The sequence below is a fragment of the Protomyctophum bolini genome (assembly GCF_963924005.1).
Source record: "Protomyctophum bolini genome assembly, chromosome: 7".
Classification (NCBI taxonomy): Eukaryota; Metazoa; Chordata; class Actinopteri; order Myctophiformes; family Myctophidae; genus Protomyctophum; species Protomyctophum bolini.
In genome coordinates this window covers 12,806,172-12,828,253 of record NC_137868.1, presented here as the reverse complement: position 1 = coordinate 12,828,253, position 22,082 = coordinate 12,806,172, and the positions used below count along the sequence as shown (strand labels likewise).

At 41.3% G+C, this 22,082-nt stretch overlaps 2 protein-coding genes across 2 annotated transcripts; both read right to left on the bottom strand.

The window, feature by feature from the left end:
- Positions 1–7,338: 7,338 nt before the first annotated feature.
- On the bottom strand, positions 7,339–17,539 carry vsig10l (V-set and immunoglobulin domain containing 10 like; the record flags this gene model as incomplete). The annotated part of the gene is made up of 13 exons (XM_080768185.1): positions 17,362–17,539; positions 16,662–17,000; positions 15,284–15,559; positions 14,473–14,742; positions 13,531–13,776; positions 13,027–13,305; positions 12,571–12,663; positions 9,548–9,769; positions 9,280–9,399; positions 9,118–9,155; positions 8,905–9,003; positions 7,656–7,723; positions 7,339–7,366 (listed from the first exon to the last, which is right to left on the bottom strand). The coding sequence occupies exons 1-13, from the start codon at positions 17,441–17,443 to the stop codon at positions 7,339–7,341; spliced, it is 2,160 nt and encodes a 719-aa protein (XP_080624311.1). The 5' UTR covers positions 17,444–17,539.
- A 2,172-nt stretch (positions 17,540–19,711) lies between these two features.
- Positions 19,712–20,857, bottom strand: irgq2 (immunity-related GTPase family, q2; the record flags this gene model as incomplete). The annotated part of the gene is made up of 1 exon (XM_080768176.1): positions 19,712–20,857. One exon carries the CDS (start codon positions 20,855–20,857, stop codon positions 19,712–19,714), a length of 1,146 nt encoding a protein of 381 aa, XP_080624302.1.
- Positions 20,858–22,082: the final 1,225 nt, after the last annotated feature.

Genomic DNA, 22,082 nt, shown 5'->3' with positions numbered 1-22,082 from the left:
TGTGTGGGGAGGAATTCTACGTTGGGGAGAAAATGGGGTATTTAAAAAGAAAAAATGTAATCATACTATAATTCTAACAAGTGTCTGTCTGTCTGTCTGTCTGTCTGTGTGTGTGTCCGTGTGTCACTGTGACTGCCGTAACTCCTTACTGCCTGCACCAATCACTCCCACTTTTCACACAGGCATTGACCATATGGAGGGCCCTTTTTTCGATTTGACACATTAATGATTATTAATGAATGTATTAGTCAATTACAAACGCACCCGGGCGCAGTACCCCCACGGCCACAAGGGGGGGGGGGGGCAAATATCTCACAACGGGTAAGGGCTAGTACTATAAATTATTCAATCGTGTCAAATCAGGACATGGAGACAGTAAAGGGAATGGGGATACTATCAGGCTTTTGATTAGCATTTCCCTCATTGTTGATGGTCAGATGGTGTATAGAATAAATCAATACAATCCATATTGATTGGAGAAAACGATCTCAGTGTTATTCCTAGTCAAGTGAACATTGCCATTTCACCATAAACACAGCAAACAAGGTTATATGGACACAAAGGCTAGTGGCTAAAAAACTGAAAATAAAGGTTGTCGTTCTCATATTCACACAGATTTTACTCCAGTGACATCACTGTAGTAAACCTCTCAGCAAAACTTCAGCAGCATTTCAGAAACACAAGAAATGTATCAGTGTTATGACTAATATAACATTACCTTTCCAACATATAGAGTATAGGTAAAAAGGTTAAAAGTGTGAATAATGTCCCTTATTTTGATTATTTAACTGAGTGATAGTCATGCTAATACTTACTATAATTTATTTATATTTAATACATAAATATACTATAGTAATGGACATAATACTGTACACAATCCATTGGTCTGTGGGAACTAGACATGCACATTTAACATTGCCAATTGAAACACCACAGACACATTACAATGTCTACTTCAACATCTTATAATCACACATAACAGCAAAAGTAACAGGAGACAGTCGCCCTAATCACAATAATACACTATTACTACATTTGTTTTTCTTGTAATATAGCCAATGTGGCCTACCTGCTAAACATATCCACAGTAAGCCCTGATATGATGCATATAGCAAATTCAAAGCACACAAACAGGTTCAGTATTTGAGGTTAAATATAGACCTATCCAAGTAATGGTTGCAGATACTTCCTGAAAACTCAGAATGTGACAGGAACAGAGCTCTGACAATCTTGATTATGTTACAAAACAGATTAAGTCCAGTGACATTTTGCAACTATTGAAATAGCCACTGTAACTAACCATTAGCCATTTTAAAACAATTGGAGGATGTTGAACTGTCAAGACAATCAATATTTGACAGATCACAATGGCCTTGTTGGTCTAGAATACAAATAAGCATCAAACCAACTTGGCTGTGACTGTAAATATATCACAGGCCTATCTATGTGCACGTGACATGCACTAAAAGAGCAAAAGCTGAGATGTTGAGCATGCACAGGGTTCTGCCACAATCATTGTAAACGATGTATATTTTGAAATACTTTTTGAATGAACTGGAATCACAAGAGAATGACTATGTATACTTGAAGAAGTTGAAAGCTGGATGTAGGGTCACATAGTGAGGGCCGTTCTCTTGGCCCTTAGCACTGCATAACATGTATCAAATAATGGCCCTTTTATCAGCTCTTATCAAAAGACTATAGGGTACATCTTACCTGAATTCTTCAGGATAAATAAACCCTCTTTAAGTGTCAACCTTTCCTCAGGGAAAGAGTGAGAGAGCGCAAGCCTGGACTGAGCAAAATGTCAAAGAGGAACCCCTAGGCTGAATTCCAAAAAGTTATCCCCGTCCGCTTTTCTGTTGATGGAGGCAAAATCTACACAAAACAAATGCACTTGAGCTGAAGGGTGAAGCAGCACGTGACCCTTTCACATTCAACTAGGTGGGAGAGTTTGGGAGTGTAGATCATGTACGCGTGGGGGAGCGGTGTGTAGGGGGACGACGGGGGTGGGGGAGCGGTGTGTAGGGGGACAGCGGGGGTGGGGTTGTGTGAGGGATAACGAGGTACCACAGTCCCGTCGTCTGCATTCTGGAACTGTGGATGTGCAGAGGCTTGCAGTACTGCTGCAGTCAATGCAACATGCTGAAGCGCACAATTTCTTTCACACGGTTGGCTGGGTGGGACGGCGGGGCGTGGGGCCAGATACATGTTCAGAACAGACACATGACCAAATGGCTGCTTAAATAAAGTCTCTTGCACACACTCCATACAGCACAGCATTGGCCCTGCGTGTTCACCTTAAGGAGAGTTGCGGTGCATAAAACTTGAATAGTGAAGAAAGTATTCAAAAACAATGTGTACTGTATACAGTATTAATAATAGGATTAACACAGGAAGATCATATACATTTAGATTTTTTAATTCACATACGTTAAACGTTATCAAGACAACTGCTTATAACAGTCGCCATTTGCCATGTTAATGACTCTAACCACATGAACCCCAGTGTCCCTAATGTATATTTGGCAAGTCATAACAGACGTTTTGTGTTGTTTGTCGGTGTTTTAAAAGAATAAAAACACTGTGGAGCAGAAGCGATTGTGCAGACTTCCATTTCTTCTGCACAATGTCATAACAGGCGAACATTAACAGGTGAAAGTAGCCAATCTACAAGCTCAAAATTCAATGCATCGTCTTGTTTCAAGGAAGGAAGTCACGTAAACAAAGTTGAAGTAGTTAAATTATTTTGAATATCTGGTCGCACGGCCAGGTGTTTGCTGGTCATACTGGGCTTGAAAGTCATATGCAGTTAACGCAGAAATCTGGGAACCCTGGGAAAACACAGGGACGTATTCCGTTACAGTATAAACATTTGCATAAATGCATTGTAAATTAACAATATCACAAAACAATAAATGTGCTATACCTTCATGATCAGTGGAGGCATACAGATTCAGCTGCAGCACCCTCAAGCTCTCACAGTCTCCAGCTCATCCATTGTGCGATTGATGTTTGCACTCCTGAAAACATATCAAATAGGGAGTATAACACAAATTATTCAATTCTACAGTATATGCCCACAGCTGCACCAAATTAAATTCCTCATACAATCTCTCTCTCTGCACACACACAATCTCTCTCTCTCTCTGCACACACATAATCTCTCTCTCTCTGCACAGTGCACACACACACACACACACACACACACACACACACACACACACAATCTCTCTCTCTCTCTGTCTCTCTGCACAGTGCACACACACACAATCTCTCTCTGCACAGTGCACACACACAATCTCTCTCTATCGACGCGCACACACAATCTCTCTCTGCACCTAAAGTCCTGGAGGCATGATCAATGCTCTTTGGCCACTCAGAATAGCCAAATGGCATTGATCACGCCTCCAGGTCTTTAGTTTACTCAAGTTAGGGAATAAGACCTGGTACTTAAGACACGCAAAATACAGCCCACAATCTCTCTCTGCACGCGCACACACAATCTCTCTCTGCGCGCGCACACACACAATCTCTCTCTGCGCGCGCACACACACAATCTCTCTCTGCGCGCGCACACACAATCTCTCTCTGCGTGCACACACACACAGACAATACTTGCATTTTGTTTTTGTGCAATTTCCAAATAGAAACAAGAACAGACGCAAAGAGTAGCACCAGGGCAATTCCAACTCCTCCATAGATGGTCGACTGAGATGAGGTTCCTCCTATACCAGACAACACTGAGATGAGGTTCCTCCTATAGTATACCATGAGGGCCAGATTTAATAATGTGTGTGTGTGTGTGTGTGTGTGTGTGTGTGTGTGTGTGTGTGTGTGTGTGTGTGTGTGTGTGTGTGTGTGTGTGTGTGTGTGTGTGTGTGTGTGTGTGTGTGTGTGTGTGTGTGTGTGTGTTCACTTGCCTCCAGCGTAAAGTCTGACAAAAGCACTTCCATGCTCATTGGTTGAGTTACAAAGGATATTGTTCACATTATCTTTGTCTGGTGAGATGAGAACAGATGTCAGGATCCTCCAGTTGATCTGAGCAGTGATGTTGAGTGTACCATTAGCATGTGTGTTCAAAGGTGTCCAGTCGATGCTACCCAGAGGATGTGAATCCACTACACACTCACACCTGATGATGTCATTGACCAAAGAACATGAAGAGGATGGCAGGATGACTGGAGCATCTGGTGGAAAAGGATGAGGAAAAGTTAACATCTGGGTATGTGAACAAGCCTCGCCAGCAGTCAGCATTAGGATGCTGGGATAGTAATCTCTAATGTAATATTGTAAATAGCTGACATTCGGGAACACTGGAAACTGTCTCTGGGCGAATGGCAATAATGTTGTAATATAATGTTGCCCGTTTAAGCTATATAAAAAAAAGCAGTCTGAGAGAGAATAACATCAATTATCTATATTTTAGCTTTGAGTAAGAGTAGCTCGGTCCGGCTACAAACTGTCCCATGGTCAGTGCAATTTAAAACATGAATGACATTGTATGGTGAATACTCCTTGCATTGTCACTTACATTCCACATTCACTGTTGTGACTGGTGAGCTGGCCTCTCCCATGTCATTCCCAGCGAAGCAACGAAATGATCCAATGTCTCTGGTCAGCTCCATGAGGCGGAGGTGCTCAGTGTTCTCGCTGTGCTGGATGACATGTTGTCCCTGCATCTGGTACCATCTAAAGGAGCTCAGTGGTGGGTAGCCCTGACCCAGGCAGGAGAGGGTGACCGTTTCACCCACCATCGGACGATCCGGTGACTGGCTGATCGTCACATTTGTCGGAGGCGCTGGAAAAGACATATCCTATGAATGAGGCCAGAATAGGAATACTAGGGTCCATGTGGTTAAAGTCATCTTTTGAGAACTCACATTCAGCTATGATCTCATAAGCAGCTGAAGAGTTGACCGTTTCTGCCACCATCGGAAGCACCGGTGACTGGCTGATGGTCACATTTGTCGGAGGTGCTGGAAAAGACATATCCATGCAAGTGTACTTCCTATTAATGAGGCCAATATGCCATTTATACTATGATCAGTGGTGTGCTGTGGATGTTTTAACTAGTAGGGCTGTATTTTAATGACGCCACGTGCACGCGCATGCATGTGCACATAGCCACTCAGCTCGTCCTAGTTGAAATACTGTGTTCAATATATGATGGAAAACCAGCTATTCTAATGTTTATATTTCTTATTATTTAGTTGCATGGTAAATTTGTTTGCTTTATTTGTTTCAATTAATTATTTTCTTTTGAGAACTCACATTCAGCTATGATCTCATAAGCAGCTGAAGAGGTGGTCGTTTCTCCCATCTCCCATCGGACCGGTGACTGGCTGATGGTCACATTTGTCTGAGGCACTGTAAAAGAGTAAGACATATCCATGTAAGTGTTCATATACTACGATACCTTCTAAGATTTATTTTGAATTTCACTACCTTTAACAAAGACTTTGAGAAGTGTTTTTGTTGGCAGTGAGTGTTGTTGACCAATGACCATACATGTCATAGACATACAGTAATTAACCACTAAAACCCTATTATACTTTTTTGACCAGGGTACCCCAGGGGTTTGGACTATTTTCGCTGAATGATTGTCTATTTTCACCAAATTCTCACCTATTATTATGTCCAGAATAAGAATGCTAAGGTTCATGTGTGTTATGTATATGGTCATCTTTTGAGAACTCACATTCAGCTCTGATCTCATAAGCAGCTGAAGAGTTGGCTGTGCCCAGAGCATTGACTGCCGTGCAGTGGAAAATGTTCTTGTCAAGGTTCAGCCTGGAGACTGTGATAGTCTTTGTGGTGTGGTTCAAAGCTGTGGACAGGCCATCCTTCACACTGTACCACAAGAAGGAACTGGCAGGAGGGTTAGCATCACTGGTACATGTGAGGGACACATCTGTATCAACTCTAACCAGGATGTCCACAGACCTGGGGGAATCTGTAATAGGGCCAGATGATGTCCCAAAATAAAAGCACAACTGTGGAACATACAGTATTGCATGCAACATTGTTTCAGAGTGACGTCTGTCGCAACTGCTCACTTTCCTTTCTTTGTATTATTTATTAGTTGCTCCTCATTTTGGTGCCGACACAGGTGCTTAGAAAATAATGGGTTTAGTTGTTTACACTGTATTACCTTTGCAGGTATCCTTATGCACAGAGGAGAAGGGGCCAAGCTTCACATTTAGTTCTGTACACCAATCCATAGCTCTAATGACTAACTGGACAAAGGTTTCAGTTCAAGATTAGCCTGGTTCCAGCTCTGAATCGCTACCATTAAAATATATATTGAAAGTAAACGAAATGAAGGCAAGCTACTGGATTTCTCAAGCATTGCAAAATAGTACCCTCTACTGCACAGAGTAAAACCTACATGTACTCTCAGCCTCATCTACTCAAAGGTGATTATTTGCGCCAACAAATCACACAGTAACATGGTAATTGTTAACAATGGTGACAGGACTCACAGCTCACGTTGAGAACCAACTTTTCAGTAGCGCTCTGTCCTCCTGGGTGCATGACCTCACACGCAATGGCCCTGCCATGATCATCCGCTTTGGCAGTGAATGTAACAACAGAGCGGAGACGCCAGCGACCGTCTCCCTCATCCGTGTCGTTCACCTCTGCCTCACCTCTCTGCTTCCCAAAGGAAAGGGAGGGAGGATGTGCGGGACAGGAGTAGATAACCTCACAGGAAACCCTCACATGGCGTCCCTCCACCTGCTCCCCACTGACAGCCATTTCTGGCGTAGCTGCAGTTTCTGTAAAATAAGTATGCTATTAAGTTAATTTGTAAAATACAAAAAGTGACATTGTTCTGACATGAGTAATTCACAACTTTCAAAAATAAAGATTCACAGGGATGGTATGTTTCGATGCTATTCCAGGTTTTCAATGACCTACACATTTCTCATCAAAGATCACCGTTTCATGTACTTCATTACCTCCCTGACTCCTGAGTGTTAGCAGTTACCTTTGACTACCAGGGTTACCACCGTCAGATAGAAGTTAAACCTAGCTTGATCGATCCAGGGATAGATTGTCTGTCCATTGTCCTGGGCAATAATGTCATTAATCTTTAAAGTACAATTTCCATCAGCAGCATTGCCCAGAAGTTCAGTTCTGCCTCTGAAGATCTCCATTACTTCTTGCGGCTGAGTTCTACTGTATACCAATGGGTAGCGTGAAGGTATCTTGGAATACTGGTACCAAAAAACATCACGAGGCTTGTGATAACTTGGGTGAGTGAAGGAACAGGGGATGACCACACAAGACCCAGTAAAGGCAGAAACCTCGGTTGGCATGCTAACAGTCCACTTCTCACCCACCGCTAATGCAGTCCAAACCACTGGAGACAAAAGTTGATGAGAGGATTAAAGCCTAATTTAGCGAATACAAATAAATGTGCATAAGAATATATGATCAAAAGTACCTTGAAGGACAAAACAGTGATGTCTTCTAAAGGCCATGATCCTGGGTCCTTAGTGAAACATAAAAGTTAATGCTATACAGAATAGAAAAGATGAAAATAAATCGAAAACCCAGATTAATATCCGAAAACCAGATGCATTTTCATTACATTGCACTTGCAGATGCAAGAATGCATTTTAAAAAACGCTTAAAATACCTTAACATACCTCAACAGTTCCTTGTCGTCTCTGATGACCAGTCCTTGACAGTCTTCACTTGCAACACCGTTTTTGATCTGTGGTCAAATGGGTTTAGCCACTCCCTCACATACAAACCATGATCAAACTGGTATCATTTCATATGCATGTTCCAAACAACTGTGTTTTGTAGATGCTATAGCATCAGACACTAATCATCAAAACATCCACACACAATAATAGTGCACAGACCGGAAGGGAGAAGCAGACACCATCAAGGACAAATGATATGAACAAAATACAATTTTTCCATCACTATCTGTATTTCCCTAAGGTCAGTTCAAACATGCACAGTAGCATATGTATATTGTCAGCTACAGTTGCACAAAAGAAAAACAGGAAACATCTAGCTGCAAGTGATCTTTAAGAGCTTTAACAGTTACTTACAAGAAATAAACTAAATGGCATGTACTGTACTGAAACTAGAGTACAACAGATACCAAAAAAGACAATTAAGCCAAATAGTAGGAAAATGAGGCAATGTTTTAAGAGAATAGAGTGACATTGGACAGGAATGTAGAACTGTTATGAACTATAGTAAATAAGAACCAGGAATATCTTGACATATATTCTGGCAAGAAAGATTAACATAGGACATTTTACAAGAAATGAAAAGTTGATCAGTGACAACAAATTCAGCCTGCCTTAAAGACAGGCTACATTAATTGATGCAAACATTAACTGAATTTACATTTGCTTTATTGTAAAAAAAATATATCATTGTTACAGTAGGCCTACATTAAAAAAAGAATTAATAGTTGTAGAATAGATGTAAAATAGAAAAACAAGCAATCTCTCTCCCCTAGTAGGATAAATTGTATATGCCATCAACTACTGGTAATATAAATTATGATGTAATATTTACATTATAATTGTATAAATAAATAAATAACATTTCATTAAAACAATCAAAGTATGAAAAAAGAATAGACACCCAGCAACTATTGATAGTCTAAATCAAGATAACTGAACATATAAAATATGCATAAAGAATTAATAAAATTACATACAGGGAGTAGACAACAATGGATTGTAATTATACATGTTGACAAGTGTTAAACAGTTGTGGCAAATCTCACAGGTGGAGGAGGGACAAATGTGGGGAGGGGAATCGATCTCTCGGATGAATTGTCCTGAAAGAAATTAAAATGCATTTACTCATTGCATAATTGTAATCTTTTTAATTGGCTTTTCTTTTTAAATCCGACAAGGAGGGTACCTGATGTAATCTGTTGTAGTCAGGGGGAGGTTTCAGGCCTCCTGTCAGAAGGTCATGGGGGACTAACATTATATCTGGTGGTGTATGTGTTGTCACCACCTGTGACAGAGGAGAGTAGGAAATTAATCTCAAACAAACCACAATAAAACACATTAATTAAAATCCTTCCCACTTGACATCCAATTCCTTCCCACTTGACATCCAAATGCTAACCTTGACAACATTGGACTTTGGATAGCTTCTCTGTTGACCTACAGTGTGAAAACAGATTATAGTGAGAGTGTTAATGGGATAAGTGTCCGAATTTAAAAGCCACATGTTCAAACAATTTCACGGGTGATTTAGGGTTTGGTGCTGAAGAAAGATGAGCGTTACCTTTTTTCTTGTAGCACGTGACACAGACACAGATGAGGCTAATGAGGAGAACGAGGAAGAGGAGGCTGCAGGGAATTCCTGCTGCAATGCCCGCGATAGCTGGGCCTTTTAGTCCCTCACCTACAGTTAAAAATACCACAAATTATAGTGGAGTAAAGGACTTTAGGACTGTGCCTGCTGGGCCTGATGAATACTGAAAATCAGGCAATAATTTGGTTGAAATAAATTTCTAATAATGTCCTTATTGACCGAGTCCTTCATATCATACCTGGTCCAATTCTATGGACCTCAGATGGCTCTCCGGTGGTTCGACCAACATTTGGGATGATGCGGAACCTGTATGTAGATTTGGGATCCAGGGTAGAGATATCTGTACTTCGAGTGGAGCCAGGTTTCTGCTGAATGGTTTCGAACTGCCTTGAGGCCCCTCTATTTTGCGCTTCATATTTGGTGTCAATGAGATCAGGTCCTTTCATTTGGATGGCAAAACCTGAAACAGAGCATATGTGACCATGTTTGAATCAAAATGATAAAATAAGAGCAAATTATGTATTTATCTGTAGCCCCAATTGACACCTGGCCCCATGATATTTAAAATAACATACATTCTGAAATCTCAAGTTTTAAACCCTGGCCTCCTGTGTGGGTGACTATGGAGATAGCGCGAACATAGAGCACGAAGTCTGACGTCACTTTCAGTAGAGGGCGCCAATACACAGGTTCATGTATTTTTTTATTTGCAGTGAAATCTCCATAGGGCGATTTTAGGTCGCTTCATATAAGAACTGTGTTATTTTTTTTTTAAATAAACCGACCACCCTGGCCTTTCTGTCAGGGGCGTGGCTGTGCGTCGTTAATGATGTCCATTCATATTTGATACAGCCAGTTTCTGGAGAAAATTAAATTATTAGGGGGCACGGTGGCACAGTTTGTAGTGCTGTCACCTCACAGCTAGAAGGTCCTGGGTTCGATTCCCGCTCGGGGCGCTGTGGGTGCTGGCGGCGTGTTTCCTCCTCCACGTCATCAGTGCCCATACCCGAGGCGGGGTTGGCGAAAGGGCCTTTCTGTGTGGAGTTTGCATGTTCTCCCCGTGTCCCCTACGGTAGGTACCCTCACAAAAACAAACATGCAGTAATCCTGGTCTCTAAACTGCCTCCCCCTGGCCAGCCGGGGCGCCTGATGGAGGGGAAAGGAACTGGTTGGAATAACGTGTTCCTTCCATGCGCTACGTCCAACCAGGGAAACTCCCCCCTGTCAGGTGTAAAGGAGCAACTTGGACACTCAAGCATGAAAGAAGCATGAGTTAAGTCCGTTGCTCTCCCCAGGTTGGCGGAGGGTGTGTAGAGCCCAGGATCACATTAGATGATTGACACAGGGGTGAAAAATGGGTTACAAAATCGTGGGATAAAAAATATATTTAGAGAAAATGGAATTAATGTGGCCGCAAAAGCCTTGAAACTACATGCAATGTCGCTACTAATATATCTCACGCCCAGCTGTCAACACATTGCGTTCCTGAGATTCCTCGTTGACGTAAGCTCAGCTGGTGGTGACTCGACTCGTACTAACCACGAAACATTAAATATCAATACAAAAAAAAAAACGTAATTAACATTCAATTTCTGTTATGCGACAGGCAGATGCAGCCACCCGCCTACCTGGAAATGTAGTCGCTGGGTTGTTTGACTGGTTTCTAACGCTTATTTTGTTACTCTCTAATCTATTATAACAAGTGTAAACATGTCACGTGCGAAAAAGATGTGGCCACAAGCCAATGAAAACATGTGCGCACCCGTCACTAGCTCTCAGCCCCTCCCCCTTTGGCTGCTGCGAACTGATCTCCCTCTCTCCGAGTCCGGCAGTCCGCAGAGAAACATCCTCAAGGGAGGAATAGTCGGCTCACCATTTTGCTTATTCCTTCTAAATCTCTGTATATAAAATATAGGTCACTCAGCGAATCTCTTAGTTACATCAACATTGTTCTTCGACAATAGTTGTTTTTTGCCTAAGTATTACGATTAGACAGATCGCATTGGCTATTTCGCCTGCCACGCAGTGATGCGCCGATTGCAGTCCCAGCCCCGCGCCGAAGATCACACACGGCAAGAGTTCACCAACATGCGATCCAGACCCGATACATATAGGCAGCGGCTACACCAGTAAGACACGCAAACGCGGGATTGTTTTTTTATTCCAATTCATTTTGACGTGCAGTCTCTCTCTCTCTCTCTCTCTCTCTCTCTCTCGGCACAGGACGTTATTCTCTCTCTCTCTCTCTCTCTCGGCACAGGACGTTATAATCTTGAATTTCATTAAATACATCTGTCTTTCTCAGCATGCGCATGCGCGCACACAACATTATTCAAGTGAAATGCGTAACGCCAATATTGGGCTAATATAGGCTATACCAATATGTGGTGTAGCCTACAGGGATTTACAGACGGAATGAATATATCTAATCATCTATACCAGGGGTGCCCACACCTTTTTTTACTTGACAGCTACTTTCAAAACGACCAGCTCCCCACCAAATAAAATTATCATCCCATTGCTGAAAATAGTTACAAAATGTAATTGAGGGGCCTTTCATAGGCTACATATAAGACAAACGCACATGGGGGGAAAAATGGAAATGGTAGGGTTTTATTTTTGTTGGTATTTGACTTTGCTACTGATGATTGTAAGCAACAACAAGTATTGCATTGTGTTTGAGCTGACAGGCCCTTTTTGATGTCAATCAATCAAGTCATCTCAGGTCATCTAAAGCGGCAGATGCAAAAATCGTTTTTTATATTAAAATTATATATATTTTTCGGGGAATTTCCTTCTTCCCATAGTGCGCTGCAACGTAACTAGGATGAGTCTCCAAAATCTAAAATTCTAGTATTTGTACATTTCCACTTTCAGTCGATGCTTCATATCCATATGAGTGAAAAGGCCGGGGTGATCGGTTTATTTTTCAAACACAGTTCTTATATGAGGCGATCTAAAATCCCCCTATGGAGATTACAATGCAAATAAAAAGTACACAAACCTGTGGATTGACACCCTCTACTGACAGTGACGTCAGGACTTCGGTGCTCTATATTGAGCAATATTTACACCCCTATGTTTAGAGTTTTTGTTTTCAACATACCATGCCATCGTTCCTCCTGCAGTTTTGCTGACATGCACATTCTTTTAAAAGGAAGGCTAGGTTCCCAAATTCCCATGCAATGTAAGTATTATTGGTGGGTGGGGGTTATCGGTAAATCGGTAACACTGTTCTAGCCAAAATCATGGTTACTTTACCTGTAACAACAGAGGTAGGCGGGACCTCCCAGGTCAATGTGATGATGGTTCCATCTTGATTAGGGAACAGACTGGAATCCGAGATGGTGGGGCCTGGAGAGAGAGAGAGAGTGGGGTGGATTGTGAGAGACAGCGAGAGAGAGAGAGAGAGAGAGAGAGAGAGAGAGAGAGAGAGGAGAGCAAAGGGGGGAGTGCAAGGAGACTATGGAGCCTTGTTTGAGCGAGAAAGCAATCTCAGGTATTACTTAGCATTCTGTCTAAGGGTTCATTGTGCAGCTGAGATCTTGCTAGCACTCTCGTCGAGCCCATGCTCTACATAATAATGCATAGGCAACTTACTCCTTACTACTTTAATACAAATATCTAAACTGGAAAGCGTAATAGGTTATGGCAAAAAACGAAAGAAAAACAAACAAAACTAAATACAAGAAAGCACTGACAAAGAAAACACTATACCTTGTAACTGAGTGTCCTTCGTCTGGCTGCCCAGTGGGTTTGTACAAGTACAGGTGTAGTTTTCCAGGAGAAAGCTGGTGATGTTGAAATCTCTCATACTGAGCTGTGTGGTGTCAGTACTGATCTGGTACTGCATCCCATTGGTTAAAGATTCATTCCCTTTCGACCATGAGATGACAGCTGTAGGCGAGGCTTGACTGATGCACTGCATGGTGACAAGTATTTTGCCACTCATCTCAATTGTGGTCCTGACAATTGGTAAGAACGCCATAGGACTTCCTGGGAAATATAAAGATTTTACAAAAGTGAGTAAGCGCATCATGGGGCACCAGGGGCTCCCTAGGCCCCCTCCTGTATTTCCTCTACATCTTCGTCAAAAATATCTAATCTACAAGCTCACATGTCACAATGTGAGCTTGTAGATCAGCTATTTTTGCCTAAAGTTCGCCCCCTAGGGTTCAGATAGTTAGGCATATATACTGTCTGGGAATGTCTGAAACTTACGTGCAGTAACGTTACAGTTATTCTGTTGGAGTGGGTGATCAGCAAAGCATATAACGGTTTTCCCGCTGAGTTCCTGTGAGGCAGTCATTGTCAAGCTAAACTCTGCAGCACCACTACTGCCGTTGGTCAGAGCAGGGAATGAGAGCAGGGCCTTTGGTGTGCCCCCAGGCCACTGACACTTGTACTGCAGGTCACTGTTGTCAGAGACTGAATGAACAGAGCACAGTGGGCTACCCGAGGGCCTCTCTGTCCAACAAGAGATTAGATTATGTATTACTGTTGAATTATAAAAGAACTAACAGAAACGTTAATTCACATTCAACTAATAAATCACTATGGTTGATCACTGCAGTTTGCATAAAACATAAATAATTAAGCCTTAACCCTCTAGCACCCAGAGTTGCTTTTTAGCAACAATTTTAATTTAATTAATTACTAAATTATTATTATTTTTTTCTGTTCTTTTTTCACCTAAACGTCATCAGTGATGTTCATTTCAATGCAATTGGTCATGATATTTGCATATAAACACCCCCCACAGAGGCTGAAATTCACACAAATAAAAAATGTCTGCGATTTTGAACATTTTTTAACCTAAAACTTTTGACCTTTACCCTAATAAAAGTAGGTAAAATAATTGTAATATGTTTTTTTGTGAACATTAGAATGTCTAGAACATGTTTTATTCATTATTGTGAAAGATCATCAAACCTTTTATTTTTATTTTTTTTAACATATTTTTTAGTGTCAGTCCTAGTAGTACAAAGTAGTAGTAAGGTTGAAATCTATTTTTTGCAAGTAAAAATTAATGCGGGTGTTAGAGGGTTAATCAATGTTTCCTCTATAGGACAGATTACAGTTTGAATTGAAGCCGTCTAAAGACATTGGGAGTAGTGCAACCCTTCATACACCTTAAGAGTATGCCCAGTATATTCTGCATACCGTAAACATTGATGGTCACATTCCTCCGTCGCCGTTTTCCAGTCTTCTCATTGAGTAACATGCAGGTGTACACACCTCCCTGATGACTGGCTTGTAAATTAGTCAGATTGAGGAATCCTTTGTGGGAACTGGGAAGGATCTGTCCTCCAAAGATCCAGTCAGCAGATGGAACTGGGAAACCCTCAGACTGACAGGAGAGGTTGACGGAATCCCCAGACACATAGAAGGGCTCTTCTGGACTGACCACAACTCTGGGTTCATCTGGTCCATCTGTAGGAAAACCATAAAGCATGGAAAAGACATGAGCTTCATTTAAAAAATCCACTAATGGAAAAATATGATTACACTTGACTGTAAGCGTTACAATTCAAAGATTTGGGCAAAGTTTCGTTCAGAGGCCTTTCGCCCCCCAAAACACGACAGGAGTATAACCGTGTCTCCCTAAGCAATCTCTACTCTGGTTATCAAGAGCAAGTTAACTAGAGAGGGGCACTCATTGGAGCGCATGTCTGAGAGAGAATTGTGGCGGTTCAGTGGATGGGCGATTATGAGATTTTGAATTCACAAAATGTGAAAAGATATTCACATCATAAAACACCAGAGAACTATTATTTCAGAAAGTTGCCATAATTAAATGAGATGTGTAAAGTCAGATAAAGAAAGAAAAATCTTTCTTTTGGTGTGCAGAAAACAGCAGATAGGGAAAAGCTGGCTATTTTGCTCTTTCTTTATACTTGTGGGTAGAGTTGAGTATGAGGTCATATCAAAATAGCCGTCATGCATTATGGTAAATGTGTGTGAGGAGTCTTACACAGCACTGTGACGTTCCTGTAAGTCGTAACATTGCTATAGGGGTTCCTCAGGTTCAAACTGTACTGTCCTGTGTCGCTGCGGTTTGGCTGACTGATCACAAGACTCTTTTGCTTGACTGAGTAGTGGGAGCTGTCCTTTATCTCCTTTCTGTTGAAGTACCACGTCCACCGCTGAGGCACACCACCTTGCACTGTGCTATAACGCAGAGTGAAGCTGATGGATTCCTCCTCCACGACATCAGGTTCCACATTTACAGTAACACCCTGAATGAGTTCTGCAAAAGAAAAGGTTAGTGTTATTGTTGAGAACACACACACACACATACACACCGCCCCCCCCTCTTCATTTAAGTGTTTTAGGCCCACTAGAATCAGGGCTACAGAGACGATCAAATGGGTTAATCTATTGTCACTGAGCAGTATGGGTGGGAGGGTTAAGGGATTTCTTTATCTTTTTTGTCTTTTTTTTTTTTCTTTCATTTTGTTTCATAAAAAAAAGGTATTTCATATCGTAATGTTTGTAATAATTTATCTGTTCAATAAAAACATATTTGACCAAAAAAATTGGTTAATCTAATAGGTGAATTGCGAGGGCACTTGCTGGCAGTGTTGTTTTCGTCGACTAAAACTAAGACGAAAAATGTTCGTCGACTACCTATTTTCACTGACAAAAACAAATGAAAACTAAGCTACGATGACTAAAACTAAGACTAAATATACTGACAATGTTGTCGACAAATAAAAACTAGACAAAATGTTAGGAAGGAACTAGTGGACAAGAGATCCACTATAAGTCATTTTACACTTGGTTGCATGCTGATCTACAAGCTTGTAGAATAGATCGTCTATTTTCAGCAAGTGTAAAAACACTCATTACGACAGCATCAAGACCCGCCAAAATACATTTTAGTCGACTAAATCAACTGTAGATTTAGTCGACTAAAATCTTATGACATTTAGTCGACTAAAACTAGACTAACACTAAGACATTCCAGGTGACTAAAACTAAATGAAGTTTCAGTACAAAGACTATGACTAAACTAAAATAGAAATTTGCTGCCAAAAACAACACTGCTTGCTGGGCAAATTCATTAAACCGGATGAGCCCTGTTGATTTTGGTAACCCCAAGGCCTTTCCATTAGCACCACCCTTTGGTCAAATTGTCCAACTGCACACTAGATAATTAAAAATATATTATTTATTTATTTTTCCCCTCTCATTTCAAGGACCCCCTGCAGAACATTCTCAGACCTGTCGGACCTGGAACATCCTCAAGGAACCCAGAGGTTAGATATACTGCTCTAGAATAATTTATTTTCTGACAGTGATCCATCTTTGAGTTTTGCCCAACAATTACCTCATATACTAATACTTACCATATACTTTTAGAGTGAAAAAAGCAAAGGCTATATCCAGTCCAGCCTTTGTTATTTCTATAGTGTAGTTGTTGCTGTACCCAAGCTGTACATTTACAAAAGTAAGAGATCCATTAGTTTCAAGCTTCAATACTTTTTTGTAGCTATCTGCTATATCCGGGGGGAGAGTGGAGCCAATAGTCCAGGTGACCACAGGTAGGTAGGTAGGTAACCGTATAAACCACCGAACCACAGGATCTGGAGCGCCACTGATGGACACAACCAACGTCACATTGCTGCCAACTTTGGCATTGACCAGTTTGGGCCCAGGGGGTGAAATGTCCAGGTCACAACGCACACCTGAATCAATAGAACAGGGAAAGTACTTGGGTAAGTATATGTACTAATTTATATAAGGTATCTCCATCTCTCTCTGTGTGTGTGTGTGTGTGTGTGTGTGTGTGTAGAGAGATAGGGAGAGAGAGAGAGCGCGCGATTGTGTGTGTGCAGAGAGAGAGAGAGAGAGATTGTGTACACACACACACACACACACACACACACACACACACACACTCACGATTTAAAATGCTGTTAATTGGGCTGAAATCTCTCAATCTCACTGTGTGTGTGTGTGTGTGTGTGTGTGTGTGTGTGTGTGTGTGTGTGTGTGTGTGTGTGTGTGTGTGTGTGTGTGTGTGTGTGGCAATTTCAGTCTTCTTACCTGAAATAGTCAACAACGTCAATAAAATTGCCCTCATCACTGAATGTCCCGACGGGACGATATCGAATGTGTTCAGCCACATAGCCTATTTGGGAGATACAAATCTAAGGAAATGGTAGTCGAGCTCGATCACTTTAACCGTGTGCTGTCAGTCACTGCTGTGTTTGAGACTGAGTTTGTCTCCCCTGCAACTTCTAAACCAGAAAGGCTTTAAATGTCCTTGAAACTTCAACCTGAGTGACGGTCAATGGCTCCTATGTCCTCCAGGTGCGCTGTGATCACACTGGGAAATGCACCTGTGTCGAAAACGCTGATGTTGCACATGAGACCACACCTCCATCTATTTGAAAATAAAACATACTATTATGTCCTACAGTTAGTACAGTAAGGCTGAAAAAACATAATACGGGTGGCTCAGACGTCTTTTGCAGTCAATGTGTGTGTGTGTGTGTGTGTGTGTGTGTGTGTGTGTGTGCGTGTGCGTGTGCGTGTGCGTAGAGAGAGAGAGAGAGAGAGAGAGAGAGAGAACGCTTACATTTGCCTACATTTATTTTGGTTCACTTCAGTGGGTCCAGATTGGTTTTGGAGTTGTGGCAAGCTCAGTAACACAACACCACAGTAGGAACTTTGTTTGGACATCAACAATGTAGACTAGAGAGTAGAGACTGAGTAGTAAAGCAAGAACACAACACCAGACTAGTATGTTGATGCTCAAACAAAGCTCAAACAAAGCTTTCAGAATCAGAAGAACATGATCACACTGCCATCTACTGGTGGTGTGTGACAGGACAGGAGTGAGGTTGTGCTTGTGTCCTGTCCTGTCCATGTCATCTTCCCAGTTGAAATCTGGCCATGGTGTTATTATAGTTTGAGCCATATTGTTGAATACTTCATTCAAGTGCAGTCAGTACGGTTAACACAAAAAGCAGTCCATGGGGACTTGTTTCTATTATGGTCTTATAAAGCAGGGGGGGACCCCCCCTGCTTTGATGTCTCCTTGATGTTGGAGAGGTACCGCCATATTTCCACACTCACTCCAGTCCAGAGGGCCACATTGTCAGGAAGAAACCTCTCATCTCTGTATTTTACCCTTTTTCGTAATTAATGGCCTACTACATAATTCTACTGTATGTCATACAAAAATAGCAATCTACTAGCTCAAAACGCATGAGCTTGTAGATCTGCTATTTTTGCTATGTTTTAACTGGAATCCTGAATAATTCTTTGTCCTTTTTAAATTGGAATCCTGAAAAGTAAACATTTTATTTAATTTCAAATGCATTTAGTTTACTTATGTCAACTTATGAACTTATTGCAAATACATTGGACATAAAAAAGACAATAAAATGTAATACTAGTCATTCATTAAATATAGATTTATATTAGTAATAAGTAATTAAAGCTGGTCATGTTTGGATGTTTGGAATTGAAACCAAGTTGAAATCAATAATTTATCAATATTCCGATAGGGGCCACGTGTGGCAACCGGGCTGCCATGCAGTTGCCCATATATAAAGCGTAACCTTTCAATTCCTTTCAACGCTGCCTACAACAGGAACTTCTTCATGACTCAAAGATGGTCTGGCAGGGATTGCCTGCCGTTGTGCACAGGACAGGTTGAAGTAGTAGGGATTCAAGTGAATTATGAATTCAAGAATTTGTCACTTGGATTTAAATCTAGACTCAAGTCACAATTATATTTAGCCTATTGAGACCACAGTTGATCTACTAGGGAGAGTTGATAGAGGCTACTTGGGACTTTCATATTTGAACTGAAAGTTTGCGTTCAGAGTTACATTTTTAACCCATTCAAAAAATCCCTTGTACACATCGAAAAATGTTAATATATATTTTACATATCATTATTATATATAATATTAATATATATATTTTTTTTGAAGCAGTGAAATTTGTACTTGTGAAGTAAGGTACTGTTCATTCTTATTTTTATTTATTTTTTCAGAAACTGAGACAAATGTTTCCATCACATATGCAAGCAAGGATGGATGTGGTACAATATCTTTTTCATATACACTCTGTGCATGATTAAATATCCTGCATCAGTGTTGGCTGAGTTACACTTCCTCTCTTCAGTGAAAAATACAACCCACCGACCAGCATTTCTTCTAAGTTACAGTACAATTGTTCACAAACAGTATATTGAAACTTGACTTTGCGTTGCAGATTTTTAGAATGTTGCTATCAGCTCTTACTTTATAATTACTTAATGTCATGCCCCTTGGATTGTTTAGTTTTTTTCCAGTGTCTTATGTGCTAATGCAGATAATGGGGAAAAAAGCAAGAAGAAACAAAATGTATGAAAAATCACATAAAAATGTTGTGCCAGGCCTCAGTTCTCCTCCCCAATAGCAACAGCCACTATCTTCTCAGCATCAGACGCCATCTCATCGATGGCCCCATTGAGGGCCTGCAGCATGGCAGTGAAGGACCGACCAGCACTGCGGGCTTGTCTAGGCATAGCCATTGCCACCAGCTTAGATGAAACTGAAGCCAAGTCCTTCTCTGCAGCTTTCAATCGCTTTTTCACTCCCCCCTTTGTAACCTCTGCTGACAGGTCACTGGTCCGTAAGGCTTTGAGCATTGCTGGGTCCACACCCCTTTGCCGGGCTAGCCTTTCGACTGAGTCATCATCTAGACATAATGATATCCGTGCTTTGTTCAGGATCCTCACTCCTACACTGGAATCAACCATAGATGACACCAAGGGAACAGGGATAGCAGACACCCCACCTGAAAGCGAGGCAGCTGCCCAAACCAGTGCTTTAAAAGAATCCCTTTTCTGGGAGACCAATGTGGAGGTGAGGGTTGGCAGTGCCAGCAGGAGTGCATTGGCTCTTATCTCTGGAAGGTCCCTGCATATGTCCTCCAGCAGGGCAGGGAAGTCCAACTTCTCCAAGGCTGATGGTCTCACTAGGTAGACCTTCGGCAGGGCCACCCCCTCAGCCTTTAGAATCTCCAGACTGGTGTTCCTCTTGTCCTGCAGGCTATTTTCTGTGTCGTTTTCTGAAGCTAGTAGAGTAAAGTACACAGTTTCTCGCTGTAATGAGCGGGCCTCCAAAAACACAGCCACGCTGTTAGGGTGTGGAGACTCTGTGAATGTCATGAAGACAGCATTATAGCGCAGGAATTTTACCTGGTCCATGTATGCCTTAGGAGGTGCAACGGGTGAAGTGATTGGGACTGGCGGCAAATCCCACAGGCGAAAGTCAGGATGTTTTGGGTCTGGGTACACTGCCAATGCATCTGGGACAGTATTGGGTGGAGATAGGGCAGACCCCTCATCACCAGGCCCGAGGCCATGGAGTGCATTGATAAAGGACACCTTTTCATCTCCACGGTCCCCCACTACAGCCAAGTTGATCCTGCTGATGAGAAGATCCTCCACAGCCTCCTTGACATCTGATAATTTGTTGTTTTCCATGGACTCTTTGAGGGTCTCCATAAGGCTTAGGCTTAAGTTTAGGCTATCAGCCATTTCTGAGGAGGGGGGGGAAAGATAATTTGCAGGCAGGATTAGTGGGTATTGTGTCAGCTGTAGTGCATACCTGTATATTGTAATTCTATCAAGGGTGCTATTTCCATAATCGCATGGATTTTTCTTAGGATCTTTTTTTAAGGATACTATCAAATGATATGAGGGCATAGCAGGGCTTTTTGATACCTGGATGTAAACAAAATTACTATCGGTGGGGAAATGATATTCATGACATACAGTACAGGCCTACACTTACGATCCCAAAACACAACATAATATAATAATAATATTCTCTCTGTGTTACAGAAAAACAGTTACATATTTTACCAATTTATGAATGTCCCTGATGATTGTTTGACTTGATTGATTAAAAGAAAATACATTTAAAATATCTGAATATTCATTTGGAACCTTACCTTAAAGCTGGATTGAAAATTAGCACTACGGGCAGAATTCGATCGCTTAAAAGGTCTGTTCTCAGTCCTCAACTGCAGATTCCTCGTCAAGATTCTGCTACTATAGCCTACATCTGACGGTCTATTTAAGGGCTCTGTGCAGTTAGTGGAACATTCTAATCCTGTAAGCTCATCCATAATCCTGAATGATGGAGTGCACACACATGGATACTGTTGATACAGAGACAATGTAACATGCTGACATAAACATATGCTACTGCACACACTTTAATGGAATGCACACATACGATATACTATTTTCTAATAAATCACAGAATCAGTTTTTCCCCCTGACCATGTCGATATGGAATCCAAGCTAATAGAAACTGAAGTTAGCATATTGTTCGATTTAAAAATACAAATAATATAAAATCTTATTTGTAATTACCTACCGGTCACTGGTACAGTAGGTGTGTTTCTGAACTGTCCACATCCCTTCTCTGACACACAAAGTGAAAAGACAAAAATGTTACATTTTAATTAGTGAGTATTTCCAATACTTTATACTTCTACCCGACTACATCTCGGGGGCAAATGTTGTACTTTTACCTCACTACAATTATTTGAAAACTTGAGTTACTACAGTAGTTACTTTGTAGATTTAGATTATTACAAAACATACATTAACCACTTCAGGCCCAATTGGCTTATGCACTTTGGAAATAGCAGCTCACAATGTTGCGAGCTTGTAGATCGGATATTTTGAGGATTTTTAATCAAACACATTTTCTAACTACTTGTAGTGTAGTAAAAAGTACAATATAGTATTG